This window comes from Cheilinus undulatus, linkage group 13 (genome assembly GCF_018320785.1).
Source record: "Cheilinus undulatus linkage group 13, ASM1832078v1, whole genome shotgun sequence".
NCBI classification, from domain to species: domain Eukaryota; kingdom Metazoa; phylum Chordata; class Actinopteri; order Labriformes; family Labridae; genus Cheilinus; species Cheilinus undulatus.
Genome location: NC_054877.1, coordinates 49,760,717 through 49,784,374, shown reverse-complemented (window position 1 = coordinate 49,784,374; position 23,658 = coordinate 49,760,717). Strand labels below are relative to the sequence as shown.

The 23,658-nt window shown below is 39.6% G+C and overlaps 1 protein-coding gene across 1 annotated transcript in view; it reads left to right on the top strand.

The window, feature by feature from the left end:
* The first annotated feature begins 6,385 nt into the window (after window positions 1–6,385).
* The window catches only part of bfsp2 (beaded filament structural protein 2, phakinin), a 32,908-nt gene continuing 15,635 nt past the window's right edge, over window positions 6,386–23,658 (top strand). Inside the window, exons 1-2 of the mRNA XM_041803054.1 lie at window positions 6,386–7,063; window positions 22,864–22,946. Coding sequence (XP_041658988.1) covers window positions 6,620–7,063; window positions 22,864–22,946 — 527 coding nt within the window. The 5' untranslated portion in view covers window positions 6,386–6,619. The remainder of the gene's footprint in view (window positions 7,064–22,863; window positions 22,947–23,658) is intronic.

The window sequence follows — 23,658 nt, the reverse complement described above, 5'->3', positions numbered from 1 at the left end:
TGCCACAATGTGACACCAGTTTTGTTTATTCGACAGACTGGCTGACCTCTGACCCCGGTTTGAAGTCTGGTGACAGTGATGGCGATGGCGGCAGTGAGAGTCGGTCCTAGGAACCAGAGGGAGGCCGGTTCAGTCTGGTCACTGGAAAGATTCTGATTCCTCGTCCTGTTAAGGTTCCTCTAAGCAAGATGCTCAGCCCCAAACTGCTCAGAGCGCCCCCTGGGTGCAGACCATCACTAAGACAGAGACCGCAAACAGAACCAGACTCATTTCCTGTTTAGGGAACAGTGAAGTTCATCAACGTTTTCATAACACCCAGTTAGCTGGTTGGTGACTTTTAGCATGGACAACAGAAAGAAGGTCTACGGTGACCCGCTCTAAGAGGAACATGGCTGCCAGCAGAGGCAGACACGCTAACGGCAACACATGGAACCTTTCCTTCATAATATATTAACACCATTCATGGAAATACAGCCACCACCTTTCTCTGAGGCTGACTGCCCTTTACTGGCAACTTTTAGAAAAGTGGATAGAACAGTTGAAAAGGCCCCCAACATCCCCAGCTTCACCAACATTCCATCTTCTGCCTTTGATGATGATGTCATCCTTTCATTTTTATAGCTTTAGAAAGATGATGTCATCCTTTGAAGTCTGTGAAACATTCCATCCTCTGCCTTTGATGATGATGTCATCCTTTCATTTTTATAGCTTTAGAAAGATGATGTCATCCTTTGAAGTCTGTGAAACATTCCATCCTCTGCCTTTGATGATGATGTCATCCTTTCATTTTTATAGCTTTAGAAAGATGATGTCATCCTTTGAGGTCTGTAAAACATTCCATCCTCTGCCTTTGATGATGATGTCATCCTTTGAGGTCTGTGAAACATTCCATCCTCTGCCTTTTGCATGCAGCCCAGTCTAGGTCTCCAGTTGTCATTCCAGTCTAACCAGTACCCCACTAGATTTACCATCAGTGTGCCTTTAAAAGGTTGTTTATGACAATATGAGGGAGAAAAGCTGTTAAAGAGGCACAGCTAGCCTCTTAGCTGGTGGTCTACTGGCCTCCATTCATTCTTACTAGCATGTAGAGATACTGAACTAGGGTCAGAGAGCCACAGAGGATGATGATGATGATGGGCTGTTGTTAGAAACAGGACAGAGAGTTCTGTTACCAGGTCATGGATCATGAATGTAGACTAGTGGGTCCCTGAAAGACTGAACCAGAATAAAGGTGCTCAGACTAAACCCTCCTCTGTGGCTGTCTGTGCGCTGAGGTTTGAACCTCTTCCTGTCGGCCCACACAGAGGCTGCTGCTGCGAATGCTGCCGAGATTTGATGAATCTGAGCGCGCTTGGGTGAATCTCAGTGTTTACCAGAAACATCGGTGTGTTGCCACGGTGACACCAGGTGTCAGTTATTTCTGATGTCAAAGATGAAGGTTACTGGAAACTAAACAACAGCTGAGTCACACTCCCAGTGTGAGGGCCCAGGCCAGTTTAACCATCAGAGAGGACGTTAGCATCTCTTCTAGACCTCTGAAGGACTGAAGCCTGGCCTGGTCTCTGAGATCTACAGACCGGATCACTCTACACAGGTGGACTGGTATTTTACTGTGGCTGTGTGTCAGACCATGCTACACTAATCCTGTCTGGCAGTACTACAGACTAGATCCATCATCATGAGCACTCCCAGTGGGCTTTAAACAAGGATCTCTGGAGCTCAGGGTGACCATCAGCTTCTTGGTCTCCTCTCTCAGTAACACCCCCCCCCCCCATGGTGACCAGCTCTAGAAGAGTCCTGGTTGGTCCAAACTTCTGCCATGTCAGAGTTCAGGAGGCCACTGTTCTCGAGGGACCCTTCAGTGTAAATAAAGTTTTATCAGTGTGCCTGTTTCTGATAGTCTCTGTTAAACAGATTTATATCAATAAAGTTTTCTAAGTCTTGTCTTTCTGATTGTCTCTGTTGGCCTGTATAAATAAAGTTTAACATTCACCTGTATATTCTGTGTTAACAGTCTCTGATTGTCTCTGTTGGCCTGTATAAATAAAGTTTAACATTCACCTGTATATTCTGTGTTGACAGTCTCTGATTGTCTCTGTTGGCCAGTATAAATAAAGTTTAACATTCACCTGTATATTCTGTTAACAGTCTCTGATTGTCTCTGTTGGCCTGTATAAATAAAGTTTAACATTCACCTGTATATTCTGTGTTAACAGCCTCTGATTGTCTCTGTTGGCCTGTATAAATAAAGTTTAACATTCACCTGTATATTCTGTGTTGACAGTCTCTGATTGTCTCTGTTGGCCTGTATAAATAAAGTTTAACATTCACCTGTATATTCTGTTGACAGTCTCTGATTGTCTCTGTTGGCCTGTATAAATAAAGTTTAACATTCACCTGTATATTCTGTGTTGACAGTCTCTGATTGTCTCTGTTGGCCTGTATAAATAAAGTTTAACATTCACCTGTATATTCTGTTGACAGTCTCTGATTGTCTCTGTTGGCCTGTATAAATAAAGTTTAACATTCACCTGTATATTCTGTTGACAGTCTCTGATTGTCTCTGTTGGCCTGTATAAATAAAGTTTAACATTCACCTGTATATTCTGTGTTGACAGCCTCTGATTGTCTCTGTTGGCCAGTATAAATAAAGTTTAACATTCACCTGTATATTCTGTGTTGACAGCCTCTGATTGTCTCTGTTGGCCAGTATAAATAAAGTTTAACATTCACCTGTATATTCTGTGTTAACAGTCTCTGATTGTCTCTGTTGGCCTGTATAAATAAAGTTTAACATTCACCTGTATATTCTGTTGACAGTCTCTGATTGTCTCTGTTGGCCAGTATAAATAAAGTTTAACATTCACCTGTATATTCTGTGTTAACAGTCTCTGATTGTCTCTGTTGGCCAGTATAAATAAAGTTTAACATTCACCTGTATATTCTGTGTTAACAGTCTCTGATTGTCTCTGTTGGCCTGTATAAATAAAGTTTAACATTCACCTGTATATTCTGTTGACAGTCTCTGATTGTCTCTGTTGGCCAGTATAAATAAAGTTTAACATTCACCTGTATATTCTGTTAACAGTCTCTGATTGTCTCTGTTGGCCTGTATAAATAAAGTTTAACATTCACCTGTATATTCTGTGTTAACAGTCTCTGATTGTCTCTGTTGGCCTGTATAAATAAAGTTTAACATTCACCTGTATATTCTGTTGACAGTCTCTGATTGTCTCTGTTGGCCAGTATAAATAAAGTTTAACATTCACCTGTATATTCTGTGTTAACAGTCTCTGATTGTCTCTGTTGGCCTGTATAAATAAAGTTTAACATTCACCTGTATATTCTGTTGACAGTCTCTGATTGTCTCTGTTGGCCAGTATAAATAAAGTTTAACATTCACCTGTATATTCTGTGTTAACAGTCTCTGATTGTCTCTGTTGGCCAGTATAAATAAAGTTTAACATTCACCTGTATATTCTGTGTTAACAGTCTCTGATTGTCTCTGTTGGCCTGTATAAATAAAGTTTAACATTCACCTGTATATTCTGTTGACAGTCTCTGATTGTCTCTGTTGGCCAGTATAAATAAAGTTTAACATTCACCTGTATATTCTGTGTTAACAGTCTCTGATTGTCTCTGTTGGCCAGTATAAATAAAGTTTAACATTCACCTGTATATTCTGTTGACAGTCTCTGATTGTCTCTGTTGGCCTGTATAAATAAAGTTTAACATTCACCTGTATATTCTGTGTTAACAGTCTCTGATTGTCTCTGTTGGCCTGTATAAATAAAGTTTAACATTCACCTGTATATTCTGTGTTGACAGTCTCTGATTGTCTCTGTTGGCCAGTATAAATAAAGTTTAACATTCACCTGTATATTCTGTGTTGACAGTCTCTGATTGTCTCTGTTGGCCAGTATAAATAAAGTTTAACATTCACCTGTATATTCTGTGTTAACAGTCTCTGATTGTCTCTGTTGGCCTGTATAAATAAAGTTTAACATTCACCTGTATATTCTGTGTTGACAGCCTCTGATTGTCTCTGTTGGCCTGTATAAATAAAGTTTAACATTCACCTGTATATTCTGTGTTGACAGCCTCTGATTGTCTCTGTTGGCCTGTATAAATAAAGTTTAACATTCACCTGTATATTCTGTTAACAGTCTCTGATTGTCTCTGTTGGCCAGTATAAATAAAGTTTAACATTCACCTGTATATTCTGTGTTAACAGTCTCTGATTGTCTCTGTTGGCCTGTATAAATAAAGTTTAACATTCACCTGTATATTCTGTTAACAGTCTCTGATTGTCTCTGTTGGCCAGTATAAATAAAGTTTAACATTCACCTGTATATTCTGTGTTGACAGCCTCTGATTGTCTCTGTTGGCCTGTATAAATAAAGTTTAACATTCACCTGTATATTCTGTGTTAACAGTCTCTGATTGTCTCTGTTGGCCTGTATAAATAAAGTTTAACATTCACCTGTATATTCTGTTAACAGTCTCTGATTGTCTCTGTTGGCCTGTATAAATAAAGTTTAACATTCACCTGTATATTCTGTTAACAGTCTCTGATTGTCTCTGTTGGCCTGTATAAATAAAGTTTAACATTCACCTGTATATTCTGTTGACAGTCTCTGATTGTCTCTGTTGGCCAGTATAAATAAAGTTTAACATTCACCTGTATATTCTGTGTTAACAGTCTCTGATTGTCTCTGTTGGCCTGTATAAATAAAGTTTAACATTCACCTGTATATTCTGTGTTAACAGTCTCTGATTGTCTCTGTTGGCCAGTATAAATAAAGTTTAACATTCACCTGTATATTCTGTGTTAACAGTCTCTGATTGTCTCTGTTGGCCAGTATAAATAAAGTTTAACATTCACCTGTATATTCTGTGTTAACAGTCTCTGATTGTCTCTGTTGGCCTGTATAAATAAAGTTTAACATTCACCTGTATATTCTGTGTTAACAGTCTCTGATTGTCTCTGTTGGCCTGTATAAATAAAGTTTAACATTCACCTGTATATTCTGTGTTGACAGTCTCTGATTGTCTCTGTTGGCCAGTATAAATAAAGTTTAACATTCACCTGTATATTCTGTGTTGACAGTCTCTGATTGTCTCTGTTGGCCAGTATAAATAAAGTTTAACATTCACCTGTATATTCTGTGTTAACAGTCTCTGATTGTCTCTGTTGGCCAGTATAAATAAAGTTTAACATTCACCTGTATATTCTGTGTTAACAGTCTCTGATTGTCTCTGTTGGCCTGTATAAATAAAGTTTAACATTCACCTGTATATTCTGTTAACAGTCTCTGATTGTCTCTGTTGGCCAGTATAAATAAAGTTTAACATTCACCTGTATATTCTGTGTTAACAGTCTCTGATTGTCTCTGTTGGCCTGTATAAATAAAGTTTAACATTCACCTGTATATTCTGTTAACAGTCTCTGATTGTCTCTGTTGGCCAGTATAAATAAAGTTTAACATTCACCTGTATATTCTGTGTTGACAGCCTCTGATTGTCTCTGTTGGCCTGTATAAATAAAGTTTAACATTCACCTGTATATTCTGTGTTAACAGTCTCTGATTGTCTCTGTTGGCCTGTATAAATAAAGTTTAACATTCACCTGTATATTCTGTTAACAGTCTCTGATTGTCTCTGTTGGCCTGTATAAATAAAGTTTAACATTCACCTGTATATTCTGTTAACAGTCTCTGATTGTCTCTGTTGGCCTGTATAAATAAAGTTTAACATTCACCTGTATATTCTGTTGACAGTCTCTGATTGTCTCTGTTGGCCAGTATAAATAAAGTTTAACATTCACCTGTATATTCTGTGTTAACAGTCTCTGATTGTCTCTGTTGGCCTGTATAAATAAAGTTTAACATTCACCTGTATATTCTGTGTTAACAGTCTCTGATTGTCTCTGTTGGCCAGTATAAATAAAGTTTAACATTCACCTGTATATTCTGTGTTAACAGTCTCTGATTGTCTCTGTTGGCCTGTATAAATAAAGTTTAACATTCACCTGTATATTCTGTGTTGACAGTCTCTGATTGTCTCTGTTGGCCTGTATAAATAAAGTTTAACATTCACCTGTATATTCTGTGTTGACAGTCTCTGATTGTCTCTGTTGGCCAGTATAAATAAAGTTTAACATTCACCTGTATATTCTGTGTTGACAGTCTCTGATTGTCTCTGTTGGCCAGTATAAATAAAGTTTAACATTCACCTGTATATTCTGTGTTGACAGCCTCTGATTGTCTCTGTTGGCCTGTATAAATAAAGTTTAACATTCACCTGTATATTCTGTGTTGACAGCCTCTGATTGTCTCTGTTGGCCTGTATAAATAAAGTTTCCTGAGTCTGCTCCTGTGTGACCTTTCACCTGTATATTCTGTGCCTCTGCAGAGGTGACCTCTCACTGTTTCAGGACTCTTCCTGACCCCCCTCCCCGTGCTGATGCAGCGTGTTTCCGTGAGAACAATGGCCCGTCACCGCAGCAACACAAACAGCAGCCGAACAAAGGCGGCCATGTTTCCAGAAGGCCGTCCTCCCATAAATCCCGGCGGTGGCGTCGTGCGGCTGTGAGCTTTGATCTGAGCTGCTGAGCGCCATGCCTCTGCCCCGACGCCGCTCATCCTTCCTGGGACAGTCGTCCTCGGAGCGCCACGCCCCCTCCTGCTGCGTGGGGATCGGCTCGTGCTGCCCCGCGTCCCCCCGCGGCGTCTTCGTCGGCACCGCCCCTCCGATCGCCGGAGCTTCCTGTTTGGGCACGCGGGTGTCTCGGCGCGCTCTGGGTATCAGCAGCGTGTTCCTGCAGGGGATGAGGAGCAGCGCCGCACCCGTGGTGCCGCGGGCGGGTCAAGGAGGGGGTCAAGGGGCGGGGTCGGCGGCGGGACTGAACAGCTGTCTGATGGAGTACCGGGACAAAGTGAGGGCGCTGGAACAGCTGAACGAACAGCTGGAGACCCAGATCCGCCTCAGCCTGGACCGCAAGGCGTCCAGCGCCGGAGCGTGGGGGGCGCTGCGCAAGGAGTGGGAGGACGTGTACAGACAGGTAAGGACAGGTGAGGAGAGAGGATGGCTGAGTCATCATTATCAGACACGGTCATGTGGGCGGCTTCGGTTCAGTCAGACTCCTGCAGGACCACGAGCCGGGCCACGGTCCGGGTTTGGACTACTTTGTTAAACAGTGTAATTACGCCTGAGTGCTTCCCAGACCAAAGAGAGGTTACACACCGGGCTGTTTGAGTGTCTGTGGAGACCGTATGAATACTAACGCACCATCCTCCATGACAGACTGACCTTTGACACCGTCTAAAGAGCCAATCAGAGGCTGTCCTTAAGAAAGCTGTCACGTTGCTAGATCTCTTTCAAGGATCTTTTACTCCTGTTTTATTGAGTCCAGTTGAACTTTTGTGATGATCTTGTTGGTTCCGTAATCTCGGAGACTGATCGTGGTCGTGTGTTCCAAGTGAGGGCCACCCTGGAGACCCTCAGACCCCCCGCATGCAGAGTTTAGACCAGTGTGATCATGAGGGAGGAGGTTTACTGAGACCAGGAGAGCCAAAACTAACAGACACCTGAGCTTAGCTGTAGTCACTGCTGCCATCACACGAACCAAACACTTTGGACGGCTGAGGTCCTGTATCCAGTCTCACTGTCCTATCGGGATAACGTATTTCTGTATTTTTATTAGGACTATGGCCTGCGTGAGCTTCTGTTACAGAATAATCGCCCCTCTGGGACATCAGAGATTTATCTTAGGCCCCACCCACACAGGCCGACATGACGCCAAGACTTTAACCTGACAGGAACCAGTGTGGACTGTAGGTCTACTCACAGAACTGAAGAGGAGAATGGACTAGTACCTGATTACATGGACTATCTGACCTTCTTTTCATGATGTTCAGACAAAATCTGGGACATTTAAAGGGCCATTCCAGTGTGTTCTCATCAGGTCACTGCAGTGATTCACGGATTAGACATTCAACAGTAAAACTCTCAGATCATCAGATTTAATACAAGGCAAAAGAAAGAGGAAGGGACTGACTGTTAGTGCTGATTAATATGGCAATAATATGTGACTGAGTGATCCACTGAGTGACGATAGACAGACCACTATAGACACTATAGACAGATCACTATAGACACTATAGACAGATCACTATAGACACTATAGACAGACCACTATAGACACTATAGACAGATCACTATAGACACTATAGACAGATCACTATAGACACTATAGACAGACCACTATAGACACTATAGACAGATCACTATAGACACTATAGACAGATCACTATAGACACTATAGACAGATCACTATAGACACTATAGACACTATAGACAGATCACTATAGACACTATAGACACTATAGACAGATCACTTTAGACACTATAGACAGACCACTATAGACACTATAGACAGACCACTATAGACACTATAGACAGATCACTATAGACACTATAGACAGACCACTATAGACACTATAGACACTATAGACAGATCACTTTAGACACTATAGACAGACCACTATAGACACTATAGACAGACCACTATAGACACTATAGACAGATCACTATAGACACTATAGACAGACCACTATAGACACTATAGACACTATAGACAGATCACTATAGACACTATAAACAGATCACTATAGACACTATAGACAGATCACTATAGACACTATAGACACTATAGACAGATCACTATAGACACTATAGACACTATAGACAGATCACTATAGACACTATAGACACTATAGACAGATCACTTTAGACACTATAGACAGACCACTATAGACACTATAGACAGACCACTATAGACACTATAGACAGACCACTATAGACACTATAGACAGATCACTATAGACACTATAGACAGACCACTATAGACACTATAGACACTATAGACAGATCACTATAGACACTATAAACAGATCACTATAGACACTATAGACAGATCACTATAGACACTATAGACACTATAGACAGATCACTATAGACACTATAGACACTATAGACAGATCACTATAGACACTATAGACAGACCACTATAGACACTATAGACAGACCACTATAGACACTATAGACAGACCACTATAGACACTATAGACAGATCACTATAGACACTATAGACACTATAGACAGATCACTATAGACACTATAGACAGACCACTATAGACACTATAGACAGACCACTATAGACACTATAGACAGATCACTATAGACACTATAGACAGACCACTATAGACACTATAGACAGATCACTATAGACACTATAGACAGACAACTATAGACACTATAGACAGACCACTATAGACACTATAGAAAGATCACTATAGACACTATAGACACTATAGACAGACCACTATAGACACTATAGACAGATCACTATAGACACTATAGACAGACCACTATAGACACTATAGACAGATCACTAAATACACTATAGACAGACCACTCTAGACACTATAGACAGATCACTATAGACACTATAGACACTATAGACGGATCACTATAGACACTATAAACACTGTAGACAGATCACTTTAGACACTATAGACAGACCACTATAGACACTATAGACAGATCACTATAGACACTATAGACACTATAGACAGACCACTATAGACACTATAGACAGACCACTATAGACACTATAGACAGACCACTATAGACACTATAGACACTATAGACAGATCACTATAGACACTATAGACAGATCACTATAGACACTATAGACACTATAGACAGATCACTTTAGACACTATAGACAGACCACTATAGACACTATAGACAGATCACTATAGACACTATAGACAGACCACTATAGACACTATAGACAGATCACTATAGACACTATAGACAGATCACTATAGACACTATAGACAGATCACTATAGACACTATAGACAGATCACTATAGACACTATAGACACTATAGACAGATCACTATAGACACTATAGACACTATAGACAGATCACTATAGACACTATAGACAGACCACTATAGACACTATAGACAGAACACTATAGACACTATAGACAGATCACTATAGACACTATAGACAGACCACTATAGACACTATAGACAGATCACTATAGACACTATAGACAGACCACTATAGACACTATAGACAGACCACTATAGACACTATAGACACTATGGACAGACCACTATAGACACTATAGACAGATCACTATAGACACTATAGACAGACCACTATAGACACTATAGGCAGACCACTATAGACACTATAGACACTATAGACTGACCACTATAGACACTATAGACAGATCACTATAGACACTATAGACAGACCACTATAGACACTATAGACAGACCACTATAGACACTATAGACAGATCACTATAGACACTATAGACAGACAACTATAGACACTATAGACAGACCACTATAGACACTATAGAAAGATCACTATAGACAGACCACTATAGACACTATAGACAGACCACTATAGACACTATAGACAGACCACTATAGACACTATAGACAGACCACTATAGACACTATAGGCAGATCACTATAGACACTATAGACAGATCACTATAGACACTATAGACAGACCACTATAGACACTATAAACAGACCACTATAGACACTATAGACAGACCACTATAGACACTATAGACAGACCACTATAGACACTATAGACAGACCACTATAGACACTATAGACAGATCACTATAGACACTATAGACACTATAGACAGATCACTATAGACACTATAGACAGACCACTATAGACACTATAGACAGACCACTATAGACACTATAGACAGATCACTATAGACACTATAGACAGACCACTATAGACACTATAGACAGATCACTATAGACACTATAGACACTATAGACAGATCACTATAGACACTATAGACAGACCACTATAGACACTATAGACAGACCACTATAGACACTATAGACAGATCACTATAGACACTATAGACAGATCACTATAGACACTATAGACACTATAGACGGATCACTATAGACACTATAAACACTTTAGACAGATCACTATAGACACTATAGACAGACCACTATAGACACTATAGACAGATCACTATAGACACTATAGACAGACCACTATAGACACTATAGAGAGATCACTATAGACACTAGAGACACTATAGACAGATCACTATAGACACTATAGACAGACCACTATAGACACTATAGACAGATCACTATAGACACTATAGACAGACCACTATAGAAACTATAGACAGACCAATATAGACACTATAGACAGACCACTATAGACACTATAGACAGACCACTATAGACACTATAGACAGATCACTATAGACACTATAGACACAATAGACAGATCACTATAGACACTATAGACAGACCACTATAGACACTATAGACAGACCACTATAGACACTATAGACAGACCACTATAGACACTATAGACAGATCACTATAGACACTATAGACACTATAGACAGATCACTATAGACACTATAGACAGATCACTATAGACACTATAGACACTATAGACGGATCACTATAGACACTATAGACAGATCACTATAGACACTATAGACACTATAGACAGATCACTATAGACACTATAGACAGATCACTATAGACACTATAGACAGACCACTATAGACACTATAGACAGATCACTATAGACACTATAGACAGATCACTATAGACACTATAGACAGACCACTATAGACACTATAAACAGATCACTATAGACACTATAGACAGATCACTATAGACACTATAGACAGACCACTATAGACACTATAGACAGACCACTATAGACACTATAGACAGATCACTATAGACACTATAGACAGACCACTATAGACACTTTCGACAGATCACTATAGACACTATAGACAGATCACTATAGACACTATAGACAGACCACTATAGACACTATAGACAGACCACTATAGACACTATAGACAGATCACTATAGACACTATAGACAGACCACTATAGACACTATAGACAGACCACTATAGACACTATAGACAAATCGCTATAGACACTATAGACAGATCACTATAGACACTATAGACAGATCACTATAGACACTATAGACAGACCACTATAGACACTATAGACACTATAGACAGATCACTATAGACACTATAGACAGACCACTATAGACAATATAGACAGATCACTATAGACACTATAGACAGATCACTATAGACACTATAGACAGACCACTATAGACACTATAGACAGACCACTGTAGACACTATAGACAGACCACTATAGACACTATAGACAGATCACTATAGACAGACCACTATAGACACTATAGACAGATCACTATAGACACTATAGACAGATCACTATAGACACTATAGACAGATTGCTATAGACACTATAGACAGACCACTAAAGACACTATAGACAGACCACTATAGACACTATAGACAAATCACTATAGACACTATAGACAGACCACTATAGACACTATAGACAGATCACTATAGACACTATAGACAGATCACTGTAGACACAATAGACAGATCACTATAGACACTATAGACAGATCACTGTAGACATTATGGACAGATCACTGTAAAAACTGTAGACAGATCACTAAAGACAGACCACTATAGACACTATAGACAGACCACTATAGACACTATAGACAGATCACTATAGACACTACAGACAGACCACTATAGACACCATAGACGGATCACTATAGACACTACAGACAGATCACTATAGACACTACAGACAGATCACTATAGACACTACAGACAGATCACTATAGACACTATAGACAGATCACTATAGACACTATAGACAGTTTATTGTAGACACTATAGACAGATCACTATAGACAGACCACTATAGACACTATAGACAGATCACTATAGACACTATAGACAGATCACTATAGACACTACAGACAGACCACTATAGACACCATAGACGGATCACTATAGACACTACAGACAGATCACTATAGACACTACAGACAGATCACTATAGACACTACAGACAGATCACTATAGACACTATAGACAGATCACTACAGACACTATAGACAGATCACTATAGACACTATAGACAGACCACTATAGACACTATAGACAGATCACTATAGACACTATAGACAGACCAGTATAGACACTATAGACAGATCACTATAGACACTATAGACAGACCACTATAGACACTATAGACAGATCACTATAGACACTATAGACAGACCAGTATAGACACTATAGACAGATCACTATAGACACTATAGACAGATCACTATAGACACTATAGACAGACCAGTATAGACACTATAGACAGATCACTATAGACACTATAGACAGATCACTATAGACACTATAGACAGATCACTATAGACACTATAGACAGTTTATTGTAGACACTATAGACAGATCACTATAGACACTATAGACAGATCACTATAGACACTATAGACAGATCACTATAGACACTATAGACAGTTTATTGTAGACACTATAGACAGACCAGTATAGACACTATAGACAGATCACTATAGACACTATAGACAGATCACTATAGACACTATAGACAGATCACTATAGACACTATAGACAGTTTATTGTAGACACTATAGACAGATCACTATAGACACTATAGACAGACCACTATAGACACTATAGACAGATCACTATAGACACTATAGACAGTTTATTGTAGACACTATAGACAGATCCCTATAGACACTATAGACAGATCACTATAGACACTATAGACAGATCACTATAGACACTATAGACAGACCACTATAGACACTATAGACAGATCACTATAGACACTATAGACAGACCAGTATAGACACTATAGACAGATCACTATAGACACTATAGACAGATCACTATAGACACTATAGACACTATAGACAGATCACTATAGACACTATAGACACTATAGACAGATCACTTTAGACACTATAGACAGACCACTATAGACACTATAGACAGACCACTATAGACACTATAGACAGACCACTATAGACACTATAGACAGACCACTATAGACACTATAGACAGATCACTATAGACACTATAGACAGACCACTATAGACACTATAGACACTATAGACAGATCACTATAGACACTATAGACAGATCACTATAGACACTATAGACAGATCACTATAGACACTATAGACACTATAGACAGATCACTATAGACACTATAGACACTATAGACAGATCACTATAGACACTATAGACACTATAGACAGATCACTTTAGACACTATAGACAGACCACTATAGACACTATAGACAGACCACTATAGACACTATAGACAGACCACTATAGACACTATAGACAGACCACTATAGACACTATAGACAGATCACTATAGACACTATAGACAGACCACTATAGACACTATAGACACTATAGACAGATCACTATAGACACTATAAACAGATCACTATAGACACTATAGACAGATCACTATAGACACTATAGACACTATAGACAGATCACTATAGACACTATAGACACTATAGACAGATCACTATAGACACTATAGACAGACCACTATAGACACTATAGACAGACCACTATAGACACTATAGACAGACCACTATAGACACTATAGACAGATCACTATAGACACTATAGACACTATAGACAGATCACTATAGACACTATAGACAGACCACTATAGACACTATAGACAGACCACTATAGACACTATAGACAGATCACTATAGACACTATAGACAGACCACTATAGACACTATAGACAGACCACTATAGACACTATAGACAGATCACTATAGACACTATAGACAGACCACTATAGACACTATAGACAGATCACTATAGACACTATAGACAGACAACTATAGACACTATAGACAGACCACTATAGACACTATAGAAAGATCACTATAGACACTATAGACACTATAGACAGACCACTATAGACACTATAGACAGATCACTATAGACACTATAGACAGACCACTATAGACACTATAGACAGATCACTATAGACACTATAGACAGACCACTATAGACACTATAGACAGACCACTATAGACACTATAGACAGACCACTATAGACACTATAGACAGATCACTATAGACACTATAGACAGATCACTATAGACACTATAGACACTATAGACGGATCACTATAGACACTATAAACACTGTAGACAGATCACTTTAGACACTATAGACAGACCACTATAGACACTATAGACAGATCACTATAGACACTATAGACACTATAGACGGATCACTATAGAAACTATAGACACTATAGACAGATCACTTTAGACACTATAGACAGACCACTATAGACACTATAGACAGACCACTATAGACACTATAGACACTATAGACAGATCACTATAGACACTATAGACAGATCACTATAGACACTATAGACACTATAGACAGATCACTTTAGACACTATAGACAGACCACTATAGACACTATAGACAGATCACTATAGACACTATAGACACTATAGACAGACCACTATAGACACTATAGACAGATCACTATAGACACTATAGACAGATCACTATAGACACTATAGACAGATCACTATAGACACTATAGACAGATCACTATAGACACTATAGACACTATAGACAGATCACTATAGACACTATAGACACTATAGACAGATCACTTTAGACACTATAGACAGACCACTATAGACACTATAGACAGACCACTATAGACACTATAGACAGATCACTATAGACACTATAGACAGACCACTATAGACACTATAGACAGATCACTATAGACACTATAGACAGACCACTATAGACACTATAGACAGACCACTATAGACACTATAGACACTATGGACAGACCACTATAGACACTATAGACAGATCACTATAGACACTATAGACAGACCACTATAGACACTATAGGCAGACCACTATAGACACTATAGACACTATAGACTGACCACTATAGACACTATAGACAGATCACTATAGACACTATAGACAGACCACTATAGACACTATAGACAGACCACTATAGACACTATAGACAGATCACTATAGACACTATAGACAGACAACTATAGACACTATAGACAGACCACTATAGACACTATAGAAAGATCACTATAGACAGACCACTATAGACACTATAGACAGACCACTATAGACACTATAGACAGACCACTATAGACACTATAGACAGACCACTATAGACACTATAGACAGATCACTATAGACACTATAGACAGATCACTATAGACACTATAGACAGACCACTATAGACACTATAGACAGACCACTATAGACACTATAGACAGACCACTATAGACACTATAGACAGACCACTATAGACACTATAGACAGATCACTATAGACACTATAGACACTATAGACAGATCACTATAGACACTATAGACAGACCACTATAGACACTATAGACAGACCACTATAGACACTATAGACAGATCACTATAGACACTATAGACAGACCACTATAGACACTATAGAGAGATCACTATAGACACTATAGACACTATAGACAGATCACTATAGACACTATAGACAGACCACTATAGACACTATAGACAGACCACTATAGACACTATAGACAGATCACTATAGACACTATAGACAGATCACTATAGACACTATAGACACTATAGACGGATCACTATAGACACTATAAACACTGTAGACAGATCACTTTAGACACTATAGACAGACCACTATAGACACTATAGACAGATCACTATAGACACTATAGACAGACCACTATAGACACTATAGAGAGATCACTATAGACACTAGAGACACTATAGACAGATCACTATAGACACTATAGACAGACCACTATAGACACTATAGACAGATCACTATAGACACTATAGACAGACCACTATAGAAACTATAGACAGACCACTATAGACACTATAGACAGACCACTATAGACACTATAGACAGACCACTATAGACACTATAGACAGATCACTATAGACACTATAGACACAATAGACAGATCACTATAGACACTATAGACAGACCACTATAGACACTATAGACAGACCACTATAGACACTATAGACAGACCACTATAGACACTATAGACAGATCACTATAGACACTATAGACACTATAGACAGATCACTATAGACACTATAGACAGATCACTATAGACACTATAGACACTATAGACGGATCACTATAGACACTATAGACAGATCACTATAGACACTATAGACACTATAGACAGATCACTATAGACACTATAGACAGATCATTATAGACACTATAGACAGACCACTATAGACACTATAGACAGATCACTATAGACACTATAGACAGATCACTATAGACACTATAGACAGACCACTATAGACACTATAAACAGATCACTATAGACACTATAGACAGATCACTATAGACACTATAGACAGACCACTATAGACACTATAGACAGACCACTATAGACACTATAGACAGATCACTATAGACACTATAGACAGACCACTATAGACACTTTCGACAGATCACTATAGACACTATAGACAGATCACTATAGACACTATAGACAGACCACTATAGACACTATAGACAGACCACTATAGACACTATAGACAGATCACTATAGACAGACCACTATAGACACTATAGACAGACCACTATAGACACTATAGACAAATCGCTATAGACACTATAGACAGATCACTATAGACACTATAGACAGATCACTATAGACACTATAGACAGACCACTATAGACACTATAGACACTATAGACAGATCACTATAGACACTATAGACAGACCACTATAGACAATATAGACAGATCACTATAGACACTATAGACAGATCACTATAGACACTATAGACAGACCACTATAGACACTATAGACAGACCACTGTAGACACTATAGACAGACCACTATAGACACTATAGACAGATCACTATAGACAGACCACTATAGACAGATCACTATAGACAGACCACTATAGACACTATAGACAGATCACTATAGACACTATAGACAGATTGCTATAGACACTATAGACAGACCACTAAAGACACTATAGACAGACCACTATAGACACTATAGACAAATCACTATAGACACTATAGACAGACCACTATAGACACTATAGACAGATCACTATAGACACTATAGACAGATCACTGTAGACACAATAGACAGATCACTATAGACACTATAGACAGATCACTATAGACACTATAGACAGATCACTATAGACACTATAGACACTATAGACAGATCACTATAGACACTATAGACAGACCACTATAGACACTATAGACACTAGAGACTATAGACACTACAGACAGACCACTATAGACACCATAGACGGATCACTATAGACACTACAGACAGATCACTATAGACACTACAGACAGATCACTATAGACACTACAGACAGATCACTGTAGACACTATAGACAGATCACTATAGACACTATAGACAGTTTATTGTAGACACTATAGACAGATCACTATAGACAGACCACTATAGACACTATAGACAGATCACTATAGACACTATAGACAGATCACTATAGACACTACAGACAGACCACTATAGACACCATAGACGGATCACTATAGACACTACAGACAGATCACTATAGACACTACAGACAGATCACTATAGACACTACAGACAGATCACTATAGACACTATAGACAGATCACTACAGACACTATAGACAGACCACTATAGACACTATAGACAGATCACTATAGACACTATAGACAGATCACTATAGACACTATAGACAGATCACTATAGACACTATAGACAGTTTATTGTAGACACTATAGACAGATCACTATAGACACTATAGCAGACCACTATAGACACTATAGACAGTTTATTGTTGACACTATAGACAGATCCCTATAGACACTATAGACAGATCACTATAGACACTATAGACAGATCACTATAGACACTATAGACAGATCACTATAGACAGTTTATTGTAGACACTATAGACAGATCCCTATAGACACTATAGACAGATCACTATAGACACTACAGACAGATCACTATAGACACTATAGACAGATCACTATAGACACTATAAACAGTTTATTGTAGACACTATAGACAGATCCCTATAGACACTATAGACAGATCACTATAGACACTATAGACAGATCACTATAGACACTATAGACAGACCACTATAGACACTATAGACAGATCACTATAGACACTATAGACAGACCAGTATAGACACTATAGACAGATCACTATAGACACTATAGACAGATCACTATAGACACTATAGACAGATCACTATAGACACTATAGACAGTTTATTGTAGACACTATAGACAGATCACTATAGACACTATAGACAGACCACTATAGACACTATAGACAGTTTATTGTAGACACTATAGACAGATCACTATAGACACTATAGACAGATTGCTATAGACACTATAGACAGACCACTATAGACACTATAGACAGTTTATTGTAGACACTATAGACAGATCCCTATAGACACTATAGACAGATCACTATAGACACTATAGACAGTTTATTGTAGACACTATAGACAGATCCCTATAGACACTATAGACAGACCACTATAGACACTATAGACAGACCACTATAGACACTATAGACAGACCACTATAGACACTATAGACAGATCACTATAGACACTATAGACAGTTTATTGTAGACACTATAGACAGATCACTATAGACACTATAGACAGATCACTATAGACACTATAGACAGATCAATATAGACACTATAGACAGATCACTATAGACACTATAGACAGTTTATTGTAGACACTATAGACAGATCACTATAGACACTATAGCAGACCACTATAGACACTATAGACAGTTTATTGTAGACACTATAGACAGATCCCTATAGACACTATAGACAGATCACTATAGACACTATAGACAGACCACTATAGACCCTATAGACAGATCACTATAGACACTATAGACAGATCACTATAGACACTTTAGACAGACCACTATAGACACTATAGACAGACCACTATAGACACTATAGACAGATCACTATAGACACTATAGACAGACCACTATAGACACTATAGACAGATCACTATAGACACTATAGACAGACCACTATAGACACTATAGACAGACCACTATAGACACTATAGACAGACCATTATAGACACTATAGACAGATCACTATAGACACTATAGACAGACCACTATAGACACTATAGACAGATCACTATAGACACTATAGACAGATCACTATAGACACTATAGACACTATAGACAGACCACTATAGACACTATAGACAGATCACTGTAGAGAGATTACTGTGGTCAGAATAAGATCACTGAAGATGCTATGGCTGATCAGTGATGTTGTAGTCCTTTACAAAGTTCTGCCCCCAGTCTTGTTGTTTTCACACTCTAGCAGAGGTGTGACGTCAGTTAGCAGCAGGCAGTGAGCAAGTGCCGTGTGACTGAAACTGCTCTAAAAGCACATGCCCCCCCCCTCCCCCTCCTCCTCTGTGGTGTGCGGTCTCTACGGTTCAGTCACTTTCTAAAGAGGAACCGCCAAAACACACAGGCACCTGTCAGAGCTGCTGTCACTGTAGCTTCAGGAAACCCCCAGACTCACATTGTGTAACACGTGAGTAACCATGGAAACCAAATCAGGTTTGTACACAGGTTGTGAAACAGACATCAATCGTCCCCATGTGCCCCTATCACGCCCTGGTTGGAAGGTTCTCATCAATAATATTTAGTATTGATCATCAACTCTCAAACTACAGCAAGGCAACCCAGATCTTTACTGCAGTACTGATCAAATAAAGACCAGATCCAAAAAAGTTGGGACGCCCTGTAAAAAGTCAACTAATACAGAAGTCAAGAACCAGGAGAGACCAGGGACCCCACTAGTAAAAACCAAGAGACCAGGGACCCCACTAATAAAGACCCAGAGACCAGGGACCCCCAAACTAAATACAAAGAGACCAGGGACCCCCAACAATAAAGACCAAGAGACCAGGGACCCCACTAATAAAGACCCAGAGACCAGGGACCCCCAAAGTAAATACAAAGAGACCAGGGACCCCCAACAATAAAGACCAAGAGACCAGGGACCCCACTAATAAAGACCCAGAGACCAGGGACCCTACTAATAAAGACCCAGAGACCAGGGACCCCCAAAGTAAATACAAAGAGACCAGGGACCCCCAACAATAAAGACCAAGAGACCAGGGACCCCCAACAATAAAGACCCAGAGACCAGGGACCCTACTAATAAAGACCCAGAGACCAGGGACCCCCAAAGTAAATACAAAGAGACCAGGGACCCCCAACAATAAAGACCAAGAGACCAGGGACCCCACTAATAAAGACCCAGAGACCAGGGACCCCCAAAGTAAATACAAAGAGACCAGGGACCCCCAACAATGAAGACCAAGAGACCAGGGACCCCACTAATAAAGACCCAGAGACCAGGGACCCTACTAATAAAGACCCAGAGACCAGGGACCCCCAAAGTAAAGACCCAGAGACCAGGGACCCCCAACAATAAAGACCAAGAGACCAGGGACCCCCAACAATAAAGAACAAGAGTCCAGGGACCCCACTAATAAAGACCAAGAGACCAGGAACCCCCAACAATAAAGACCAAGAGACCAGGGACCATACTAATAAAGACCCAGAGACCAGGAACCCGCAAAGTAAATACAAAGAGACCAGGGATCCCCAACAATAAAGAACAAGAGACCAGGGACCCCACTAAACAAGACCAGGAGATCAGGAACCCGCAACAATAAAGACCAAGAGACCAGGGACCCCCACATTAAAGACCCAGAGACCAGGAACCCACATTAAAGACCCAGAAACCAGGAACCCCCAAATGACAGACCCAGAGACCAGGAAACATTAAAGACCCAGAGACCAGGAAATTAAAGACCCAGAGACCAGGAACCCCCATATTGAAGACCCAGAGACCAGGAACCCACATTAAAGACCCAGAAACCAGGAACCCCCAAATGACAGACCCAGAGACCAGGAACCCCCACATTAAAGACCCAGAGACCAGGAACCCCCACATTAAAGACCCAGAGACCAGGAACCCCCATATTGAAGACCCAGAGACCAAAAACCCCCAACAATAAAGACCCAGAGACCAGGAACCCCCAAATGAGAGACCCAGAGACCAGGAACCCCCACATTAAAGACCCAGAGACCAGGAACCCCCAAATTAAAGACCTAGAGACCAGGGACCCCCACATTAAAGACCCAGAGACCAGGAACCCCCACATTAAAGACTCAGAGACCAGGAACCCCCAAATGAAAGACCCAGAGACCAGGAACCCCCCACATTAAAGACCCAGAGACCAGGAACCCCCACATTAAAGACCCAGAGACCAGGAACCCCCACATTAAAGACCCAGAGACTTGGGACCTCTAAAATAAAAGTACTTTGTTTTGAGCATGAATCTGATTTTCTTTAACATTCACTAACTTCATGCTTAAATTCTCATAAAAAGGTTGAAATTTAGATTTTAAATTCATATTAAAATTTAGTTTGTTTTTGAGGAGCATCTTGTGACCCCCTCCGTGCCCTGCTGGGGTCCCGACCCCTATGTTGAGAATCACTGATCTAAATGCCCATCAGGCTGATTTCAGGCCCCGGGCCCTAAACCAGGAGGGGCCTTTACAAGAGGGGTTATGGTAAAGTTAAGTGCAGGCCCTCTACCCTTCTGAGCTCCAGACTGGGACTCATGGACACAACCGTGGGAGGGTGCTGCCCCCTGCTGGCTGCTGCGGGACTCAGTTCTCTGACTTCCTGTGTTCTCTGCAGGTCAGTGAAGCCATCCTGGACAACGCTCGGCTGATGCTGCAGACGGAGAACGTCCAGGCCAGCGCTGAGGACTTCAAGGACAGGTCAGAGGTCACACAACGAAAAATAAACCCCCATTAACCCTTTAAAGGGTGCTCACTGAAGAAAGGGGAAATCTTTTATTTAAATAAGAAACCTAAAATCAATCTAAATACCAAATCACAGTGAGTTTCAGCTCACATGAAAATAAAAACTGATTTATGCCATTTAAGTTTAATAAAACCGTTCTGCTGTCATAAAAATACACTAAAATCACACATTTTTAAACTATTTATAACTCTTATTTTTCCTTATAATTCCATCACAAAATCAGAAATTTTGAATGTCAAAGTGGATTTAGGCCGTAAAAAGGCTAATAGTGAAATTTAAAAACTGTTATAAACCAAATAATAAAACTGTAACAAAGTTATAAAACTGACCAAAAAGCTCTCTTATTATATATTTATAAATATTATTTTATATTATATATTGTATTTAACCCTTTCACAGCTGTTTTTATTCCTTATAGCAGGGATGTCAAACTCATGGCCCGGGGGCCAAATCTGGCCCGTGGTACAGTTAGACTCGGCCCCCAAGATCACATTATAAATCCTGTTCTGATTATAACTGGCCCTAAAATATGAGGTCTGCAGGTTTCCTCCAGTATAAAAATGTAAACCAAACCTTGATGAAATCAAATATCTTTAAGTCATGAAAATGAAAAAAAAAGAGTGAAAATAATTAGATCAAAAGAATTAAGGGAAAAGAAACTTTGTT